The sequence below is a fragment of the Mytilus californianus genome, unplaced genomic scaffold (genome assembly GCF_021869535.1).
Source record: "Mytilus californianus isolate M0D057914Y unplaced genomic scaffold, xbMytCali1.0.p SCAF_3, whole genome shotgun sequence".
Lineage (NCBI taxonomy): Eukaryota > Metazoa > Mollusca > Bivalvia > Mytilida > Mytilidae > Mytilus > Mytilus californianus.
The window spans coordinates 71,340,432-71,359,345 of record NW_026262679.1 but is presented as its reverse complement, the minus strand read 5'-3'; the positions used below and the strand labels follow the sequence as shown (position 1 = coordinate 71,359,345).

General features: G+C 34.0%; 1 protein-coding gene across 1 annotated transcript in view; it reads left to right on the top strand.

The window, feature by feature from the left end:
• LOC127733634 (atrial natriuretic peptide receptor 2-like) overlaps positions 1-18,820 on the top strand; it is a 43,736-nt gene extending 24,916 nt beyond the window's left edge. The window contains exons 10-15 of the mRNA XM_052242951.1: positions 452-592; positions 10,048-10,240; positions 12,015-12,204; positions 16,174-16,257; positions 17,234-17,325; positions 17,521-18,820. Of these exons, the coding sequence (XP_052098911.1) occupies positions 452-592; positions 10,048-10,240; positions 12,015-12,204; positions 16,174-16,257; positions 17,234-17,325; positions 17,521-17,586 (766 nt within the window). The 3' untranslated portion in view covers positions 17,587-18,820. The remainder of the gene's footprint in view (positions 1-451; positions 593-10,047; positions 10,241-12,014; positions 12,205-16,173; positions 16,258-17,233; positions 17,326-17,520) is intronic.
• Positions 18,821-18,914: the final 94 nt, after the last annotated feature.

The window sequence follows — 18,914 nt, the reverse complement described above, 5'->3', positions numbered from 1 at the left end:
AAAGCTATTACACGAAGAATTCCAAGTGGTGAAGTTGAAATCATCCCTTCGTAAATTTTACGGCCATCACAAGTTGGTTGACCGTTATGGAATATCTGTTTCACAGATGACAACGGATATGTTCCAATTGCCATTTCCACAATCCCGTCCTCATTTCCCCGAATGTGACCTACCGAGTTAGACTTATCACCGGCTTTGTACTTACATGACGGGTGCCACATGTGGAGCAGGGTCTGCTTACCCTTCAGGAGTACCTAATATGACCGCGGTGTTTGGCGGGGTTCGTGTTGCTCAGTCTTTAGTTTTCTATGTTGTGTTTTGTGTACTGGTGTTTGTCTTTAGTCTTTTTTTCCCATGGCGTTGTCAGTTTATTTTCAACTTAGTAAGTTTGAATGTCCCTTTGGTATCTTTCGCCTCTCTTTATTGCAATTTTTTTTATGTCTAATTCAAGAAAGACGAATATTGTTGATAATATGATCCAAATTTTGGAGAAATACGCAAACAATTTAGAAGAAATAGTTGAAGAAAGAACTGAAGCCTTGATCGAAGAGAAGAAGAAAACGGATAGATTATTATACCAAATGCTACCGTCGTAAGTAAATTATTTCTAATCTTTATTTATCAATTTGATGTTTTTGGAAAAACATGAAATTATAAATGTCAATAAACACGATATAGATACATTGTCAGCAAATATAATGTAGAGGTAGTATGTTCACGTAACATATCTAAGGTTAGGTCCAGGTATAAAACATACACACTTCAAGATGAAAATAATAACTTGAAGAACTGCATAAACTATAAACAGAGTAAAACCAGGAGCGTTGATACGGTAAGTACCTCTTTACCTCCTTGTATACATGCATTTATGATCATTACAAACCAGTAAAAAGGACAGAGGAACTGTTTAAGACATGTCGAAAGTTCAACCAATGAAAACAACACGTTATAAATTTTATGCGTCTCAAGCGTTTTTCTGGATTTATCTTCATCAGGAACGCTCAATGCCAAATATTTGAAAGCCAAGGATGAGTAAGAAATGTCCCATTCAGAAATACTCACTGTAACCATCAGTTGAGTCATGATGAATCCACAGACCTTGTATATTGACAATACACACTGTCGTCCTCATTACCTTCATGAAACATATTTTGATTCGTGTGTATATATTTTAATGTGTGCAAGCTCTGGTAAATCTTATCAACCGATACAAGTAAACATCATAGAATATTGCAGATGGTATGTTATAATTAAAGAATTGGAAGTACCTTTAATCATCACATTTGTCATTCATCTCAGTTTAAAGTTGTCCATCATCATCGATCTAAATTAAACAAACTAGATATGAAGAAGAACTTTTATCTAATGGAGTATCAATTCACACAAATTTAGAGGAATATGTGAGAAAAAAGTCACAATGCTCTTAAAATAATTCTCCAATGTCCAGTTAGATGACAAATGTACGTTACTCAACTTATGAACCTTATGGGACCGGTTATTGCCGATTTGTGAACTTTGTGAACTGCGTCGCTCAAGTTTAAACTTAGTATTGTAAGACTATTTAAACAATACACTGGAGTTTTTGTCAATATGAACAAAACAAATTGGTGATAAAAGTGAGATAAATCATGTAGTTTAATTTAACAGTTGATTCTCCAGATTCTGGCCTAAATATGCACTATCATAAGATCACTTATATACACTTATCCCTTACCTATCATACGATTGATTGGAGCAGAGAAATATGTCTCTGAATTCAATTATCTTTCATGGTTTTCATTATGACAATTTTATTTCAAAATACCTTGTAGATTCTTCATTTTACTTGTTTCTTGATTTAAGTTGAAAAAGTTCAAACTCCTGCAAATTATAAGAAATAAGAATATGCATTTTATTAACTATCGATTCCAGTTAATTTGTGATTAAATTTGTAAGTTTCTATATTTGTCCCTTGGAAATAAATACGAATAAAAGTATGTGTACAGTTAAACAAACGTAGATGATTCTTATTGAAGAAAGACGGTGTTTAGCTAAACCATTATATAAACCCCATTTAAAAAAAAACATGCAGACCTTGTACTTCTTCAGGTTTTAAAGTATTATAGATTATAGCTCTCCGTCAAACAACCCTCTTTATAAAAATAACTGATAACTGAAAAGTAAACTGCAATCTAACCTTATCATCCCCTTGTAAGCCGATGCGCGAAAGATCAATAATCAGGCAGCAGAAGATATTCATAAGGCCTCAAAAGTTGACTAAGTTAACACGCTGTATGGTAAGCTCTAAATTGAACATCAAGTAATCAATGAACTGCACACATTTTTATGTACCCAAATTTTTAATTGAGAAATAAACATGGAGAATCGGGAAATACTGACGAGAGTCGGGACCTTTAACATCATCTAATACAGCGATAGTCTTAGATGCATGATTTTTTTTATTAGTTTTTGTTGGCTTTGAACTAGCTGCCAGTAACTGCGTGTACTCTTAGATCTGTACTTAGTGTCTTTTTGTTGTTGGGATGTATAAGTACCCTGCCATGTCCACTCTTTTTTTAATGGTCAATGTTACCATGGAAACAGCAGAAATGTGAAAAATTTCGAAATGCTCCAAACGTTATGAAACTTAATATAAATGTTAACTGGCATGTATAGAAGAGACTTTTGACTATGGAATTTCCAAAATAGCTACCGTTGCAATGGAAACAGCAAAACATTTCAAAATTTCAAAATGCTCCAAACTAAATGAAACTTTACAGAAATGTTAACTGACATACATATATCTTGCATCCGACTTTGGAATTTTCAAAATGGCTGCCGTAACCGTGGCAATGGGGGCGGGTGACATCCGCTATTGCTTGCAATGGCAATTCTAGTTATGTCACCCGATCGACAATGTCGTGTGACATATTGCTTTTCCACTGTTTCTTTTTCCCTATTATTATGTCACCCGATCGACAATGTCAGGTGACATATTGCTTTTCCTCCGTTTCTTTTTTTTATTATTATGTCACCCTGACGGAGGTCGGGGTGACATATTGTTATTGTACGATTCTTTTTTTTATTTTTATTTTTATTATTATTCCACACATTTTGTCCATACTATTTCTCGGAATCGTATGGACCAATTGTAATGGAACTATACAATAATGTTAACCACCATTGCCAGAAGTGCAGTGAGAATTGGCACTTCCAAGATGGCCACTGTTACCATGGTAACAGCAAAAGAGTTAAAAAATGAGATTTTAGTTTTTAGTTGATAATTTGAGTATACCTGAACATTGGATCATCAAATTTTTACACATTGTAGCTGTCCTCTATATACATGTTTTGGATGATTTTTGGAATCCTCAGATCTACAATGTTGCCATGGAAACTGATAAAAAATATCAAAATTTTTTAAATTCTTTAAAAAATGAATGAAACTTTACAGAACGGTTGACTGGCAAATCTAGATGTAGCATTTCACTTTGGAATTTCCAAAATGGCTGCCGTTACCATGGAAACAAGGCAAAAATATCAAAATGCTCAAAACTTCATAAAACTTTACAAAAATGTTAAACACCATACATAAATGTAGCTTTTGACTTTTGAATTTTCAAAATGGCCGTCGTTGCCATGGAAACAGCAGAATTGTTGAAAGTTGAAAAACGTACATAACGCTTTGAAAACCGAAAGAAAGATCTGTTGTAATGCATATATCTGCATTCACTGATGGAAAATTTCGAAATGGCTGCCGTTTAGTGGCAATTGGGGAACCAGGGTGACATCCGCTATTGCTTGCAATGGCAATTCTAGTTATGGCACCCTCACCGGAGTTGGGGTGACATATTGTTATTCTACGTTTCTTTTTTTCTTATTAAGTCGCCAAAACAGAGTTTTGGGGACTTTATGTTTTTGTCCCGTTTCTTATTAAGTCGCCAAAACGGAGTTTTGGGGACTTTATGTTTTTGTCCCGTTTCTTATTATTATTATTATTATTATTATTATTATTCTTAACCCTAATTTGTCCGACCATTTTCTTCCAAGCCTCAAATGATTGAAACTTTATATTTGGTATGATGATGGGGTAGTATCCCTAGGGGTGCATTCACTATGTTTTATTTCAAATGGGGGTGAACTTGGCACTATTTGGGGGCCGGAACATGGGTGGGGTCATTTTTCGGCTATTGATTCGCTACTGGTAGAACCTTTAAGTTTTGTGTAATACAAGAGACCGAAGTCCAGGTGTCCATTCCACATTTTTTATTTCAGCCCGGGGTCATCTTGGCATTATTTTAGAGGGTCAATTTTCATGGAACATTCTAGAACAATAGTCATGTGATTAGTCATGTAATAGTGTTGAATTATTCCTATGTACTTTTTATGTTATATAATGATAGATTATTACAGGTAGCACCATATGTAGCTGTAATTCGACTTTGGAATTTTTAAAATGGCCGCCGTTACCATGGAAACTGCAAAAATGTGAATTTTTTTAAAAAATGCTTCAAATTTAATGAAATTTTCAGAGATGTTAACGAGTGTATGTAGATTTGAAATTTGACTTTGGAATTTCCAAAATGGCCGCCGTTGCCATGGAAACAACAAAAATGCGAAAAATCTAGATTTGGTCCAATCTTTATGAAACTTGACAGTAATGTGACCTGTCATGAGTAGATGTGCCATCCGACTTTGGAATTTTCAAAATGGCTGCCGTTACCATGGAAACTGCAAAAATGTCAAAAAATTCAAAATGCTTCAAACTTAATGAAACTTTACACAAATGTTGACTGTCTTATGTAAATGTGGCATTTGACTTTGGAATTTCCAAGTTGGCCACCGTAACCATGGAAACACGAATGCCTAAATTTGAAAATTGGTCCAATTTTTATGAAACTTGTAAGTAATGTGACCTCTCATGTGTAAATGTGCTATCCGACTTTGAAATTTCAAAATGGCTGCCGTTTCCATGGAAACAGCAGAACAATGGTTGGGGGCCGTTTTGGCGACTTTTGTGTTAGCATCCTAACACAGGATTACTTGTTATTATTATTATTATTATTATTATTATTATTATTCTTAACCCTAATTTGTCCGACCATTTTCTTCCAAGCCTTAAATGATGGAAACTTTATATTTGGTATGATGATGGGGTAGTATCCCTAGGGGTGCATTCACTATGTTTTATTTCAAATGGGGGTGAACTTGGCACTATTTGGGGGCCGGAACATGGGTGGGGTCATTTTTCGGCTATTGATTCGCTACTGGTAGAACCTTTAAGTTTTGTGTAACACAAGAGACCGATGTCCAGGTGTCCATTCCACATTTTTTATTTCAGCCCGGGGTCATCTTGGCATTATTTTAGGGGGTCAATTTTCATGGAACATTCTAGAACAATAGTCATGTGATTAGTCATGTGATAGTGTTGAATTATTCCTATGTACTTTTTATGTTATATAATGATAGATTATTACAGGTAGCACCATATGAAGCTGTAATTCGACTTTGGAATTTTTAAAATGGCCGTCGTTACCATGGAAACTGTAAAAATGTGAATTTTTTTTAAAAATGCTTCAAATTTAATGAAATTTTAAAGAGATGTTAACGAGTGTATGTAGATTTGGAATTTGACTTTGGAATTTCCAAAATGGCCGCCGTTGCCATGAAAACAACAAAAATGCGAAAAATCTAGATTTGGTGCAATCTTTATGAAACTTGACTCTAATGTGACGTGTCATGTGAAGATGTGCCATCCGACTTTGGAATTTTCAAAATGGCTGCCATTACCATGGAAACTGCAAAAATGTCAAAAAATTCAAAATGCTTCAAACCTAATGAAACTTTACACAAATGTTGACTGTCTTATGTAGATGTGGCATTTGACTTTGGAATTTCCAAAATGGCCACTGTAACCATGGAAACACGAATGCCTAAATTTGAAAATTGGTCCAATTTTTATGAAACTTGTAAGTAATGTGACCTGTCACGTGTAGATGTGATATCCGACTTTGAAATTTCATTATGGCTGACGTTACCATGGAAACAGCAGAACAATGGTTGCGGGCCGTTTTGGCGACTTTTGTGTCAGCATCCTAACACAGGATTACTTGTTATTTTTTTTCTTCTACTATTTTTGTCCAGCTTATATCTTGAAATTGTATGAAGCAATTGTTATGGAACTATACCATAATGTTAACCAGCATGTGCAGATTTGCAATCGGGGTATGACATCATCAAGATGGCTGTCGTTGCCATGGAAACTGATAAAATGTAAAAAAAAATGCAAATTCTAAATCTTTCATTATAAGACCCAACTGGATGAAACTTTATGGAAATGTTGCCTGGTATCCCTAGATGTGCATGCAATATTAGGAAGTTCCAAAATGGCCGCCATTGTCATGGAAACAGGGTGAAAGTTTAACATTGACCCTATGGGAAAACACATTGAAGCTGCATTTTCTGCAAGAATATTAGATCAAACCTTATAAAACTGAATGGATATGTAACATGGCATGTCTCAAAGTGGCACCTGTTTTGAAATTTTGAAAAATGTACCCGTTACCATGGAAATAGCAAAAATTTCAAAAAATTTTAAAAATGCTCCAAAATTGATGAAACTTCACAACAATGTTAATGGACATCTGTAGATGCGCTCTTTGACTTTGGATTTTTCAAAATGGCGGCCGCTCACCGGTCAATGGGGGAAGGGTGCCATCCGTTATTGCTAGCAATTACAAATCTAGTTATTATTATTATTCTTCCACCTAATTTTGTCCTGCAGTTTTTTTGGAGCCAATGGAACCAATCTTAATGATAGTTAAGTACAATGAGGAACACAAAATTTCGAGTTGCAGTAGGTCTTTAGAACAACTCTTACAGGCCCAGCAACTCTTCTTATAAGTAAAAATTGTCTTATTTCACTATTTTCATATTTTGCTATCTGCCTTTCTAATATCTACAATGGTTCAGAACTGAAGGAAGGCCTGGAAAGTCCAAACAACATCTTCAATCTCTTTGAAGAGAAGTCTCTACCTAGTGATAACGTTCCTGTCCTACATAGTAGGGTACAATGCTTTTGGATCAATAAGCGCCTAATAAACCCGTTTTCAATCAGGAGCATCATGAGCGAATACTTTACTATGTACTCTTTAGAGCCAGACGTGTTGTGGAGAATGCCTTTGGTATTATGTCACGAAAGCTCCGAGTTTTGCTCAAGACTATGAACCATAGGCGAGATACATGCAGAAAAATTATCACAACTTGTGTGATCCTTCGCAATCTCATCAAACTGAGATATTCAGCCACCACAACTACTTGGTGGACTTGGAGGACCAGAACCAGAATGTCATCACAGGGGCATGAAGAAATGAGAATTAAACTCATCATAGATACCAGGATTGAAATTTTGTATTTGCGCCAGACACGTGTTTCGTCTACAAAAGACTCATCAGTTACGCTCGAAAAGTACTTCTGGATATTTAACCTGAAAGACAAGGATACTGGAACTCAGGAGGGAGGCAAATATAATATACTCGGGTCACTACTTTACCTCAAAGGCTTGTTCGGTGCAATAGCAGGACTGGATGATCCCATTATTATTCCCACAAAGCAGTAACAGTAAAAATCAATACATAAACACTCACATTGTGGTGATGAACAAACTATTTTAACATATTGATTTCAAATTTTTAATTAAAGCAAAATGTGTATGGAGTAATAAATTTAGTTTCTGAAATTTTGATTGAAAATTCCATTAATGTAGAAATTAAAATAACTTGTAAAGTAAGTATAAAGTTCCAAACAATTAGGTAATTAAATTAAATTTTCCACGGTCGGCCAAAGGTTTTATACCATCCGGAGGTCTCGTGACGCTTTCGTTACCAAGTTCGAACGCATCGTACTCTCAATACGACAATGTATAGCCATCGTTTTGTCTTCGTGTGTCCTGCGTATAAATATCGTAATAAACATTCACATCTTTGTGTTGCCTTCGTGTGTGGTTCGGGTGCCGTCGTGTGACCTATGTAGGCATCGTACTTACTTCGGCTGATGATTGACGAAGTTCGGGACCATCTTCGCGCGAAATTCATATTTGTATGGCCAGTTTGTGTCAATATCGGGACAGTGTGACGGCTGCATCAAGTATACTTTTTGGCAGTGTTTGCACATTATAAGTATGGTGTTTAAACTGAATACTTATTGCAACCAAGGATGTCTTAAATTTATATCAAATGTTCCTTCAGTTCTTAAAACATCGAATATTGTAAAAAATTCATATATATCTTGCGACGTTTTTATGATTAAAAAAAATCCAGAGATAATAGGATTCGCAAAAATAATAACTTGCTTTTTAAAATTTCAAAGCATTTGTATGCAGGATTTACTGAGAACAAAAATCACCAAAGAGTCCAGGCTTATAACTTGTTACGCCAGAAGAGCGTTTCGTCTACATAAGACTCATCTTTGGCGCTCGAATCAACAGCTGGAAGAACAAAATCAAACACGAAGTTGAGGATCATTGCAAGCCAAACATTCTAAATACCGGTAGTTGTGACAAATATATGCCATTTATGCCTTGGTGTAGAAAAACATTAGTGTTTGAGTAGTTCAAAAAACGACTAGATTGTATATATAAAATCGAAATTATTTGACCCAATGCAACGAAATTGCAGAGCGGTATAATGTTTTGATCCATCCGTTTATTCGTTTGTAATCAATATGGTGTCGCAAGGATTGCACCTTATTTTTTTTTTCAAATTTGGATACGGGTTTCCCTTCGGAATTATTCCCTTAATGCTCTTTAATCTCGCAATTCATTTGTTCTTTTAACTTTCCGAAATCGAGTGACATTGATGAGTCTTTTGTTAACGAAACCACGCTTCTGGCATACAAATTTATAAGCCTTGTAATATAACACTCATCAAAGATTATCAGTTTTTTTCCACCCATTAAAACTGCGGTTGAGTTTGATGAATCACGAAATCTGAAATGTTAAAATACCATTTATCATTTATGTTGGGTTGAGGGATTCTTGAGCTAGATCACTTATGGTTCCTTCATTTGTACAAATATAATGGAAAATATATTTCCCAGACATCATAACGATGGAACTCTTGAATTTTAAGTCAAAAATCACAACCTTAACGTCACCTTACGGTCTTCAATATTAACGAAACCCATACCATATAGTCAGCTATAAAAGGCCCCAACATGAAAATTTGTTAAACATTTCAAACGAGAAAACCAAAGTCCTCATTTTTTATAAAGCAAAAAAAGGAAAACATATATAACGGACAGATTCCAACAACATCCACTGAATTTTTGGATCGTTTTGTGGGATAGACTCAAGCAGAATGGGACGAGGCTAGACATGTTTGTGGGCGCTCATACACCACCTAACCTGGGAAAGTGATATATGAGCACATTATAATATTTTCCTAGATGTTGTCTTAAAATGAGTTTAGCTGCTTTGTATGAACTCTAGGTTAGCAAAAAAAGCAGCTATTATCGAAGAACAAGTATAGATCATTTATATACCAATTCAGTAGCTTTGTAACAGAAAATATTTGAAGATGAGCAAAGCATTAGCGCTGGATAGTATGTTGAATTATGATTGATATGAATCCATTTTAAATTATAAAGGTAATATCTATGAGGGGGCTTCTTGTTATATTGTTCATTTAGGCAAATAAGTGTTTAAAAATATCAGTTACTAGTAACTATCGTTTTCCTCAAATCCTATGTTAACCAATGTTTTATGGTTCATCATAGTAAGTTCTGTTTTTATCATTTTGTATTACGATCGCACAGTGTACATCTTGATTTCAGATTAACAATGATACTTAACACTGCGATATCGATGTCATCATCAATTTCTAATATTATTCTTATATTTGAAACACTTTGCAAAAAGATGATGTAAACATAATCAACTCTTATGAAGTTGAATATTATTCTGCCCTGTGATGCTCTCCGTATAGGCCGACACAGCATATAGAAAATGTATAAAAAGATACAGAATTTTAAATGAAATTCATATATCACACCAAATAATAACATTTTCAGGCCTGTAGCTGAACAATTGAAGATGGGCAACAATGTACAACCAGAAATATTCGACTTAGTCACTATTTGTTTCTCAGATATAGTTGGATTTACAAAATTGTCATCGGTCAGTACTCCGATCCAAGTAGTAGACTTATTAAACGACTTGTACACGGGATTTGATTCTACAATTTCGCATTACGATGTGTATAAGGTATGCATCTTACATAATTAAAGGATCGCAAATTACAAACGATTTTATTTTTTTTATACACAAACATGTAATGATCAAAGCCATTATGATAAGCATGTTTTCCCTTGTATATGAATAAAAGTGAAGGTCAAAGAGACAGCAGCCCAACGACAAAAATTATCAAAAGACATTTAGAATAAAACATACAATCTTCAACAAGAGGAAAGTGTCTATACAATTTGTCAATCTTTAAATCACCCCAAGTCTATAAAAACTGTGAATACATTAAACAAAAATTCAAAGCTCTGCCGTTAAAGCCAATTTAAATCTGATTAAAGTCGGATATTTTCACTTTGCTGCGTTAGATTTGTTTGTGGTTCTTGTAATATCTAAAAACACTAAAATAAGGGATAAATTCGGATAATCTTTATTCAGATTTGCTTCTGTCCCTTGTCCGAATTATTGGGGAATGATATAATTAAGGTCCTTTTCGGTCATATAGCTCTTCGCGTGCTTAGGTACTTAAATAGCCTTGACTTTCAAATTTATAGATTAAATCTTTCCTGATGAAGATGAATCCATAAAAGCGCCTCGGACGCACGAATTGTTTAAGGTGTTATTTTTGTTCACTGGCACTGGGTCGATACCACTGTGTGTGGCTGTTAGTTCACGAGGGTATCATCAGCTCAGACGTATGTGCTTCGATATTGCCATTATTTATAACAAACTTTTCTTAAATTCTGTGTTGATTATTTAAGAATTTATTATAAAACTAAGGTTCCAACTCCCTCAGGCAAAGCTGACCTTAAAATAGTTTTGTTATTTTATGTCCCTTTTGGTAATATAGCTCGGCAAATGTGAATGTACTTTAACTTTCCAGGTGAATCCAGAAAAAAAAACGCTTTGGACGCACGAAATTTATAAATAGTTACATTTGTTTTATATTAAATTTATAATTCCTATTTATCTATGAAAGCACGCAAGCATCTGTTTTGAAGACCGATCTATTCTATGGAAAAACGTTATTCTTTTGTTTGATTTAATTTTGTGTTCCTGCCATTCACGTTTAGGTTTTTATATTCGAATTTAATAAAATTTTAACAATTTATTTCACACAAAACATTTAAGTTACTTCTGGAACTGTTTACGCTGGTAAACGGCCAAAAATCACCAATGAATTTGTTAAACAAATTTAAAATGTTCATCATTTTTGACAATTTCCCTTCTCATATGTCCATCAAAATAGAGGCGGAAGATACCAAGGTGACATTAAAAAATCGTAAGTCGTAGCAAAAGTGAAAACGCAAAAAAAAAAGAATAAAGACGAAAACCGAATAACGAACGAGTCCACAAAACACTATATAGATTGATTGATTGATTGGTGTTTAACGCCACTTTCAACACTATTGTGCTATTTCGTGGCGGTCAGTTTTTATTCGTGGAGGAAACCTGAGTGCCCGGAGACAACCACCGACCTTCGGTAGGAAACTGACAATCCTAGTCAATTAAGATTGGAGTCGAGTGCACCTGCCCCGTGCGGGATTCGAACTCACAACCTCAGTGTTGACAGGCTAGTGATACAGTAGTTCAACTACTTAGACCACTCGGCCACCGAGGCCCGTCACTATATAGAAAACAAAAGACTGAGCAACACTAACCCAACCAATATACTAATATATTATATTTGTATAAGTCATTCCTAGATCAAACATATTGTTAACTAGAATGATTTGCGTAACAGTTTAAGGATAAACTTCTTGAACATAGTGAACCTTATTTCCGAATTTTGTTTCAGGTTGAAACTATTGGTGATGCTTACATGGTTGTTAGTGGGCTACCTATAAGAAATGGTCTGAATCATGCGAGAGAAATAGCAGATATGTCTTTAGATTTACTGCAATTTGCAGATAAATTCGAAGTTCGTTTTAATCCAGAGTACACATTAAAGTTAAGAATTGGATTACATTCCGGATCTTGCGCTGCAGGTAAAGTCTTCAAAACATATTGTCTCATTGTCAATCATACCACATCTCCTTATTCTATATTTATAGTACATTTCATTATTCGTTGAACAGGACTTCTAATCACAGAAATACTCTAAGAAAATCATTAATGTGTACTTTATTTCACATCCAGTATAAAGATAAATGTGTTTTATTGTTTTTAGTTTTTACATATTACAAATGGGATGATGAATGGTTAGACATTCGTCATGTACGGACATATTACAAAGCGTCAAATTTTTTACAGTTTTTTGCTTGCTTGCATTTAGATTGACATTTATCATCTTTTTGGCTCTGGGGATGTATAGAAGCACAACCGGTCTTTCGTTTGTGACAATAAATTTAATACAAGTGTTGAAATCTTCCAGGGTCTCCAGATGCATGTCAACACATTGGGTCCTTCATTAGAGAAATTTAAATAAATAAGTGATGCAATATGCAAGGCTCTCCCATCGCAAAAAAAAGCCTTTTATCAACTTTTGCATAGCGTTCTTCCATAGATATAAAGATTTGGTTTTGAAGTTTGGTTGTACCTGTAGAAAAACTTATTTCAAACGGGATAACACATCCTAGTTTTTACGGAGATGTTATACCGAGCCCGTAAATTTAGATACTATCCGGGTAAACCTATCGATCCTTTAAATAAACTTATTCAAAAAGGTTACCAACTCAACTCAGTGACTGTAATTAGATCTTTAAATATTGTTTTTACTGGTTTTAATATTGATTTTGTCATCAGTAAATTAAAATCAAACTAAATATTGATTTTATATACAAATGCATATTCATGGCTTTACAATCTTTCGATACCTGTATCTTGGCATTGCTCAAGTTCATGTTTTTCTCTGATTGTTTATGACGTCTTTATACTAAATCCATTGGATAATGGACGTGTGCTGATTGATATTTTAGTCTTAGATGCATGATTATTTTATTAGTTGTTATTGGCTTTGAACTATCTGTCAGTAACTGCGTGTACTCTCAGATTGGTACTTTTTGTTGTGGGGATGTATAAGTACCCTGCCACGTCCACTCTGTGTTTTTGTTACTTGTTTTTGTGATTTGTATCTATCTCATGAGTTAAGCCCTTTTCAACTGATTTTTATAGTTTGTTCATATGTTGTACTGGTACACTACGGTCCCAGGTTATGGTAGGGTTGGGCGCCCGCTAACATGTTTAACCCCTGCCTATCCCAAGTCACGAGCCTGTAATTCAGTGGTTGTCGTTTGTTGCTGTATATCATATTTGCTACTCGTTCATTATTTTGTACATAAATCAGGCCATCAGTTTTCTTGTTTGAATTGTTTTACATTTGTCATTTCGGGGTCTTTAATAGTTTTTATTGAAGGCCGTACGGCGACCTATAATTTTTACTTTCTGTGTAATTTGGTCTCTTTGGAGACTTGTCTCATTGGCAATCATACCACATCTTCTTATTTTTATAACGACTAGTTACGTCTGCGGGATGTGTGTAATAGTTATTTTGAAATGAAGTGATTGTTCTGAAAGAGCGTGAGTTTAACCTGTTCAACCTACCCTTTGTATTCGAAAGTGGCTGTATTTTGTAAAATGTTCACCTGAGTATCGTTTTATAAGATTTAAAAAAAAAAGTATAGATTAACAACGTTTTTTATAATACCGTTATATAATTGAATTTGAATAACGTGTGTTTGTCAAATACGTACATGAAAACGATTAAAATTACGAATATAGTAGGAAATTTTTAAAGTCACATAAAACGAGTTTCTGGTTATCATAATACTATTATTGAACCAATGCATAATGCATACATATTATACTTAATTTAGTCATTTGTGCTCGTTATCCACATTTATCAAGATTTTAATGTGTATTATTGACACAACAATATTTCATAGTATGATTGATTATCGGACAATTTGACTGCTTATTAACTGTTTGGTTTTTGAAAAAAAGGACTCATTCTAGATATCAGGATTAAAATTCTGTACGCGTGATGGGTGTATCGTCTACAAATGACTCATTAGTGACACTCAAATCAAAATCTAAAACGTTAAAAAATGGCAAACAAAATACGAAGTTGAAAAGCATTGAAAACCCAAAATTCCGAAAGATTTTGATAAAAAAATTTAAAAAAACTTAAGTACATTTCTTCATGCAAAATCCTTAGTGTTTCGAATTTTTGCAAATAGTTAATTCATAATTATGACTATATCAATTTACCGATCGTTAATTATGGATCAACAATCAACTTAGAATCATGGAGCACGTAAAATATCAGTGAAATGATAGAGCGATGTATATTTGTTTTTTGCGTTCCCATTCGGTAATTAAACTTTGTCATAATTTTGTTATATGATTTGTTTTTTTTTCAGCATTGATTGAAAATTTCTATTTTCACGTTTGCTTACTTTTTTATCACTGGTTTTCTCCTCGAACGAATTTATAAAGAAATGTGTTATGGTTAAGGTCACTTGATATGGAAAAGATATCAACGAATAGAGTACGGAAGACAACAGTTCAATGGCAGTACATTTCTGAAAATTTTAATAAGATAAAGATAAAGGTGCTAGTTTGTTTTTGTTCTATTTGATGTTTTTTTAATGTACTGCTTATTGTCATGGCTTTTTTTGTCTCCTATGTTGAGTTTACAACGAGAAAATATGATTGTGTGCAAAATTTTATCCTGGAGGTATAGTACTAACAAGATTTTTTATTCGTCAATTTGAGCCATGTTTTTCATTTCAAATTCATTCTATCAGAGCCTGTGATTGTGTTTATATAATAAAAGGAGATTAGGTATGATTGACAATGGGACAATTATCGCCTAAAGTGGTTAATTTCTTGTTTATAGTCATATTCGAAAGAGTTTGTACGTAGAGCGTTGTGGTGTTTTAATGTTTCTATTTCATTTTGTTTTAATATAATAGAGAATGAAAACGGGAATTTGTCAAAGAGACAACAACCCGACCAAAGAGCAGTAAACAGCCTAAGGCCACCAATGGGTATAGAATGCAGCAAGAAAATCCCGCAACCGGAGGCGTGACTCAGTTGTCCCCTTAAAAATAATATATACTAGTTAAGAGAAATGGAATGGACACTAAACTCCAAAACATACAAATGAACCAAAATTAGAAATTTAAAAAAAACAGTTTTTTTGTTGATAAACATACCTAGTGCAACGTTGTTCCTGTTTACTATTTACTGTTGTCCCGTCTGGCTTTAACTAATAAAACGCAGATAGAAGGTTATAATAATTGATTATATAGGTAGAATTGATCAACTCCGACATGTTCTGAGGGACTTGATAAATTTTGACCTGGAACTTTTGTCAATATTCAATCCCTTATTAGTATACTTGGTGCATTAGGGTGCATTGTTTTGTGTTTATACAAATTTTCTTAAACAGTTTTCTTGGATTCCAGTCTAATATGAGAACAGTCCGGTAGTTATTTTATCAATATACACTTCATGGCGGGAAAGAATTTCATTATGATTCCGAACGGAATAGTTTTAAACAACGAAAAAGAAGAACATCTTTTTTGTATGATTGTCAATTCTATATGACTGTCATAGAAGTGAGAGGTTTAGCTAGCTATAAACACAGGTTTAATCCACCGTTTTCTACATAAGGAAATGCCTGTACCAAGTCAGGAATATGACAGTTGTTTTCCATTCGTTTGATATATCCGAGCTTTTGATTTTGTCATTTGATAAAGAACTTTCCGTTTTGAATTTTCATTGGAGTTCGGTTTGTTTGTTATTTTACTTTTTTCAACATTGTGAAGGTTTGAATAAATGTCTTGCAGGACAATCACACCATTGCAGTTTGTCAACATAATTTCTTATTTCTTTTGTGATTTGATTACAATCAAGTCTGTTGTTGTTGCAAACGCACATCTTGTGAGTTTTATAATTGTGTGATATCTAATACATTGATTTTGATATAAAAGTTTTTTTGCTTTAAACAGGTGTAGTAGGGAGAACAATGCCCAGATATTGTTTATTTGGGGACACAGTTAACACTGCATCAAGAATGGAATCACACGGAGAAGGTAAAGAGCATTTCTTCCACACAAACAATCTTACAAAATCTACATTCAAAATCTATAATTGAAAGTAGATATTAAAGAAGAGAATAACAAGAATGTGTCCATAGTACACGAATGCCCCACTCGTACTATCATTTTCTATGTTCAGTGGACCGTGAAATTGGGTTCAAAACTCTAATTTGGCCTTAAAAGACGGACGGACGGATAGACGGACGAACGAACGGACGCACAGATCAGAAAACATAATGTCCCTACTACTATCGTAGGTGGGGCATAAAAAACTGAAGACTGACACAACAAATAAAACCTTCTAAATTGTCCTTCACTAACTTATCAAAACTTAAGCGGGTTGCTCTTGTTTTCAAAAAGGCAATGCTTTAATACAATTAGAATTTCATCAAATGGGTAACAACATTAACAGTACCTTTTTTTTTATAATCAGATGCGCATTTCGACAATAAATGTTTCTTCAGTAATAATCCTATTTTAATTGCAAATGTTTCATTGAGCGACATTACAAAATTACAAGTACTGAGTAAGCATGAAAACAAAAACAATTAAGAAATTTGCGAGAATGTTTGTTGGATAAGATTATAACGTCAGTCATGTAAATAATACTTCCGGATTATTCATAGGATTAGACGATTAGTATTATTTCGTTGGGATCAGCTTACATTTATACTCAATACTCAACTAAATTTGTTCTGCATTGACTTTTTCATTTCGTATGTTGAAACTCAACGAAGTCAAGATGGTAGCAGAATGAAGACGGAATATCTTGGATTTTAACTCTAGTGAAGAAGTTTTCAATAGTTTTGAATGGCGATTGATATTAATAATATGTAATTATGCTGGAGATTATTGATTGAGTAAATGTACTCCAGCATATATTTATTTGAACCGGGAGAGTATGAACATCGATATATCTGTACCAAATCGAGTGTTAGATCAATTAATAGATTTATTGTTTTTTTTTTAGATTCGAGAATACACATTAGTCAGCAAACATACGAAATATTATATCCAACAAATCGATACGACCTGACCTTCCGTGGGGAGCTTCCAATAAAGGTATTAAATATACTTGTAAAACTTTCAAATTATATCCATTGTTACTTGGTACCTTCATCGTCTTAAGAAATTGTATATATAAATACGTGTTTTTTTTTCAGTAATTCAGAACACAAGAGTCAATATTGCAAATTATTTCAAAGAATTGGAAGAAATCACAAATTATATGTACTAGCAATCTGCGTTTTATTTCAGGGGAAAGGATTACAACGAACTTATTGGGTCCAAGGCAAAAAGGATCTAATAAACGACAGTTCTTGAAAATCAAGCGAACCGGAGGAAGACAGTTATGGATACAAATGAGGAAAAAGGAGAAAATACAGATTTACGAAAGCAATCAAAATTGTAAAATTGTTAATGACCCGCTTTTCTTTAAATCTACTGGTGCATTTCAGGAATATTAAATAAATTATCCAGCATCTCATTTATTGAAACTGTTCTTTGTTGTTTGTCTATATATATGTCATTAACTTGAGCCTTTATCTTTTTTTTGAATTACCAAAGGGATATGTGTAGTCTCAACAATAATTATATGGTAATTTTTATAAATTTCCTGTTACAAAACTTTGAATTTTTCATAAAACTAAGGATTTTCTTATCCCAGGAATAGATAACCTTAGCCGTATTTGGCACAATTTTTTGGAATTTTGGGTCCTCAATGCTCTTCAACTTTGTACTTGTTTGGCTTTATAACTATTTTGATCTAAGCGTCACTGATGAGTCTTATGTAGACGAAACGCGCGTCTGGCGTATTAAATTATAATCCTGGTACCTTTGATAACTATTTACACCACTGGGTCGATGCCGCTGCTGGTGGACGTTTCGTCCCCGAGGGTATCACCAGCCCAGTAGTCAGCACTTCGGTGTTGACATGAATATCAATAATATGGTCATTTTTATAAATTTCCTGTTACAAAACTTTGAATTTTTCAGAAAACTAAGGATTTTCTTATCCCAGGAATAGATTACCTTAGCCGTATTTGGCAAAATTTTTGGGAATTTTGGGTCTATTTTGATCTGAGCGTCACTGATGAGTCTTATGTAGACGAAACGCGCGTCTGGCGTATTAAATTATAATCCTGGTACCTTAGATAACTCTTAATTCGCATTCTTTTCAAATGGAGTGTCATGGGTCAAATGATAAAATACGCCAAGAAATATATATATGGTCTCCAATTTTAAAGGTCAAATGGTTAACAACATTACACACTTTTGTTTCACAATATGCTATTATTGTCATGCTGTTGACTTAAGTCGATGCCACTGCTGGGGGACGTTTTGACCCCGAGGATGCATGTATCACCAACCCAGTAGTCAGCATGTTTGTTTTGACATGCAATATCATTGATACGCCATTTTGTATGCTTGAATTGTTTAAAATTCATTCAAAAAAGCCTTAGCCGTATTTGAGACTACTTTTGAAATTTTTGGATATAATTACTCTACAGCTTTGCTTTTGATTTTAGCATTCTAATATTTTTGATTCGAGCGCCACTAATGAGTGATGGATGGACGAGTCGACGTCTGACGTACCAAACTTTAAGCCTGGTTAGATCATATTTCTCATTTTATCATACAGGTTCATTATG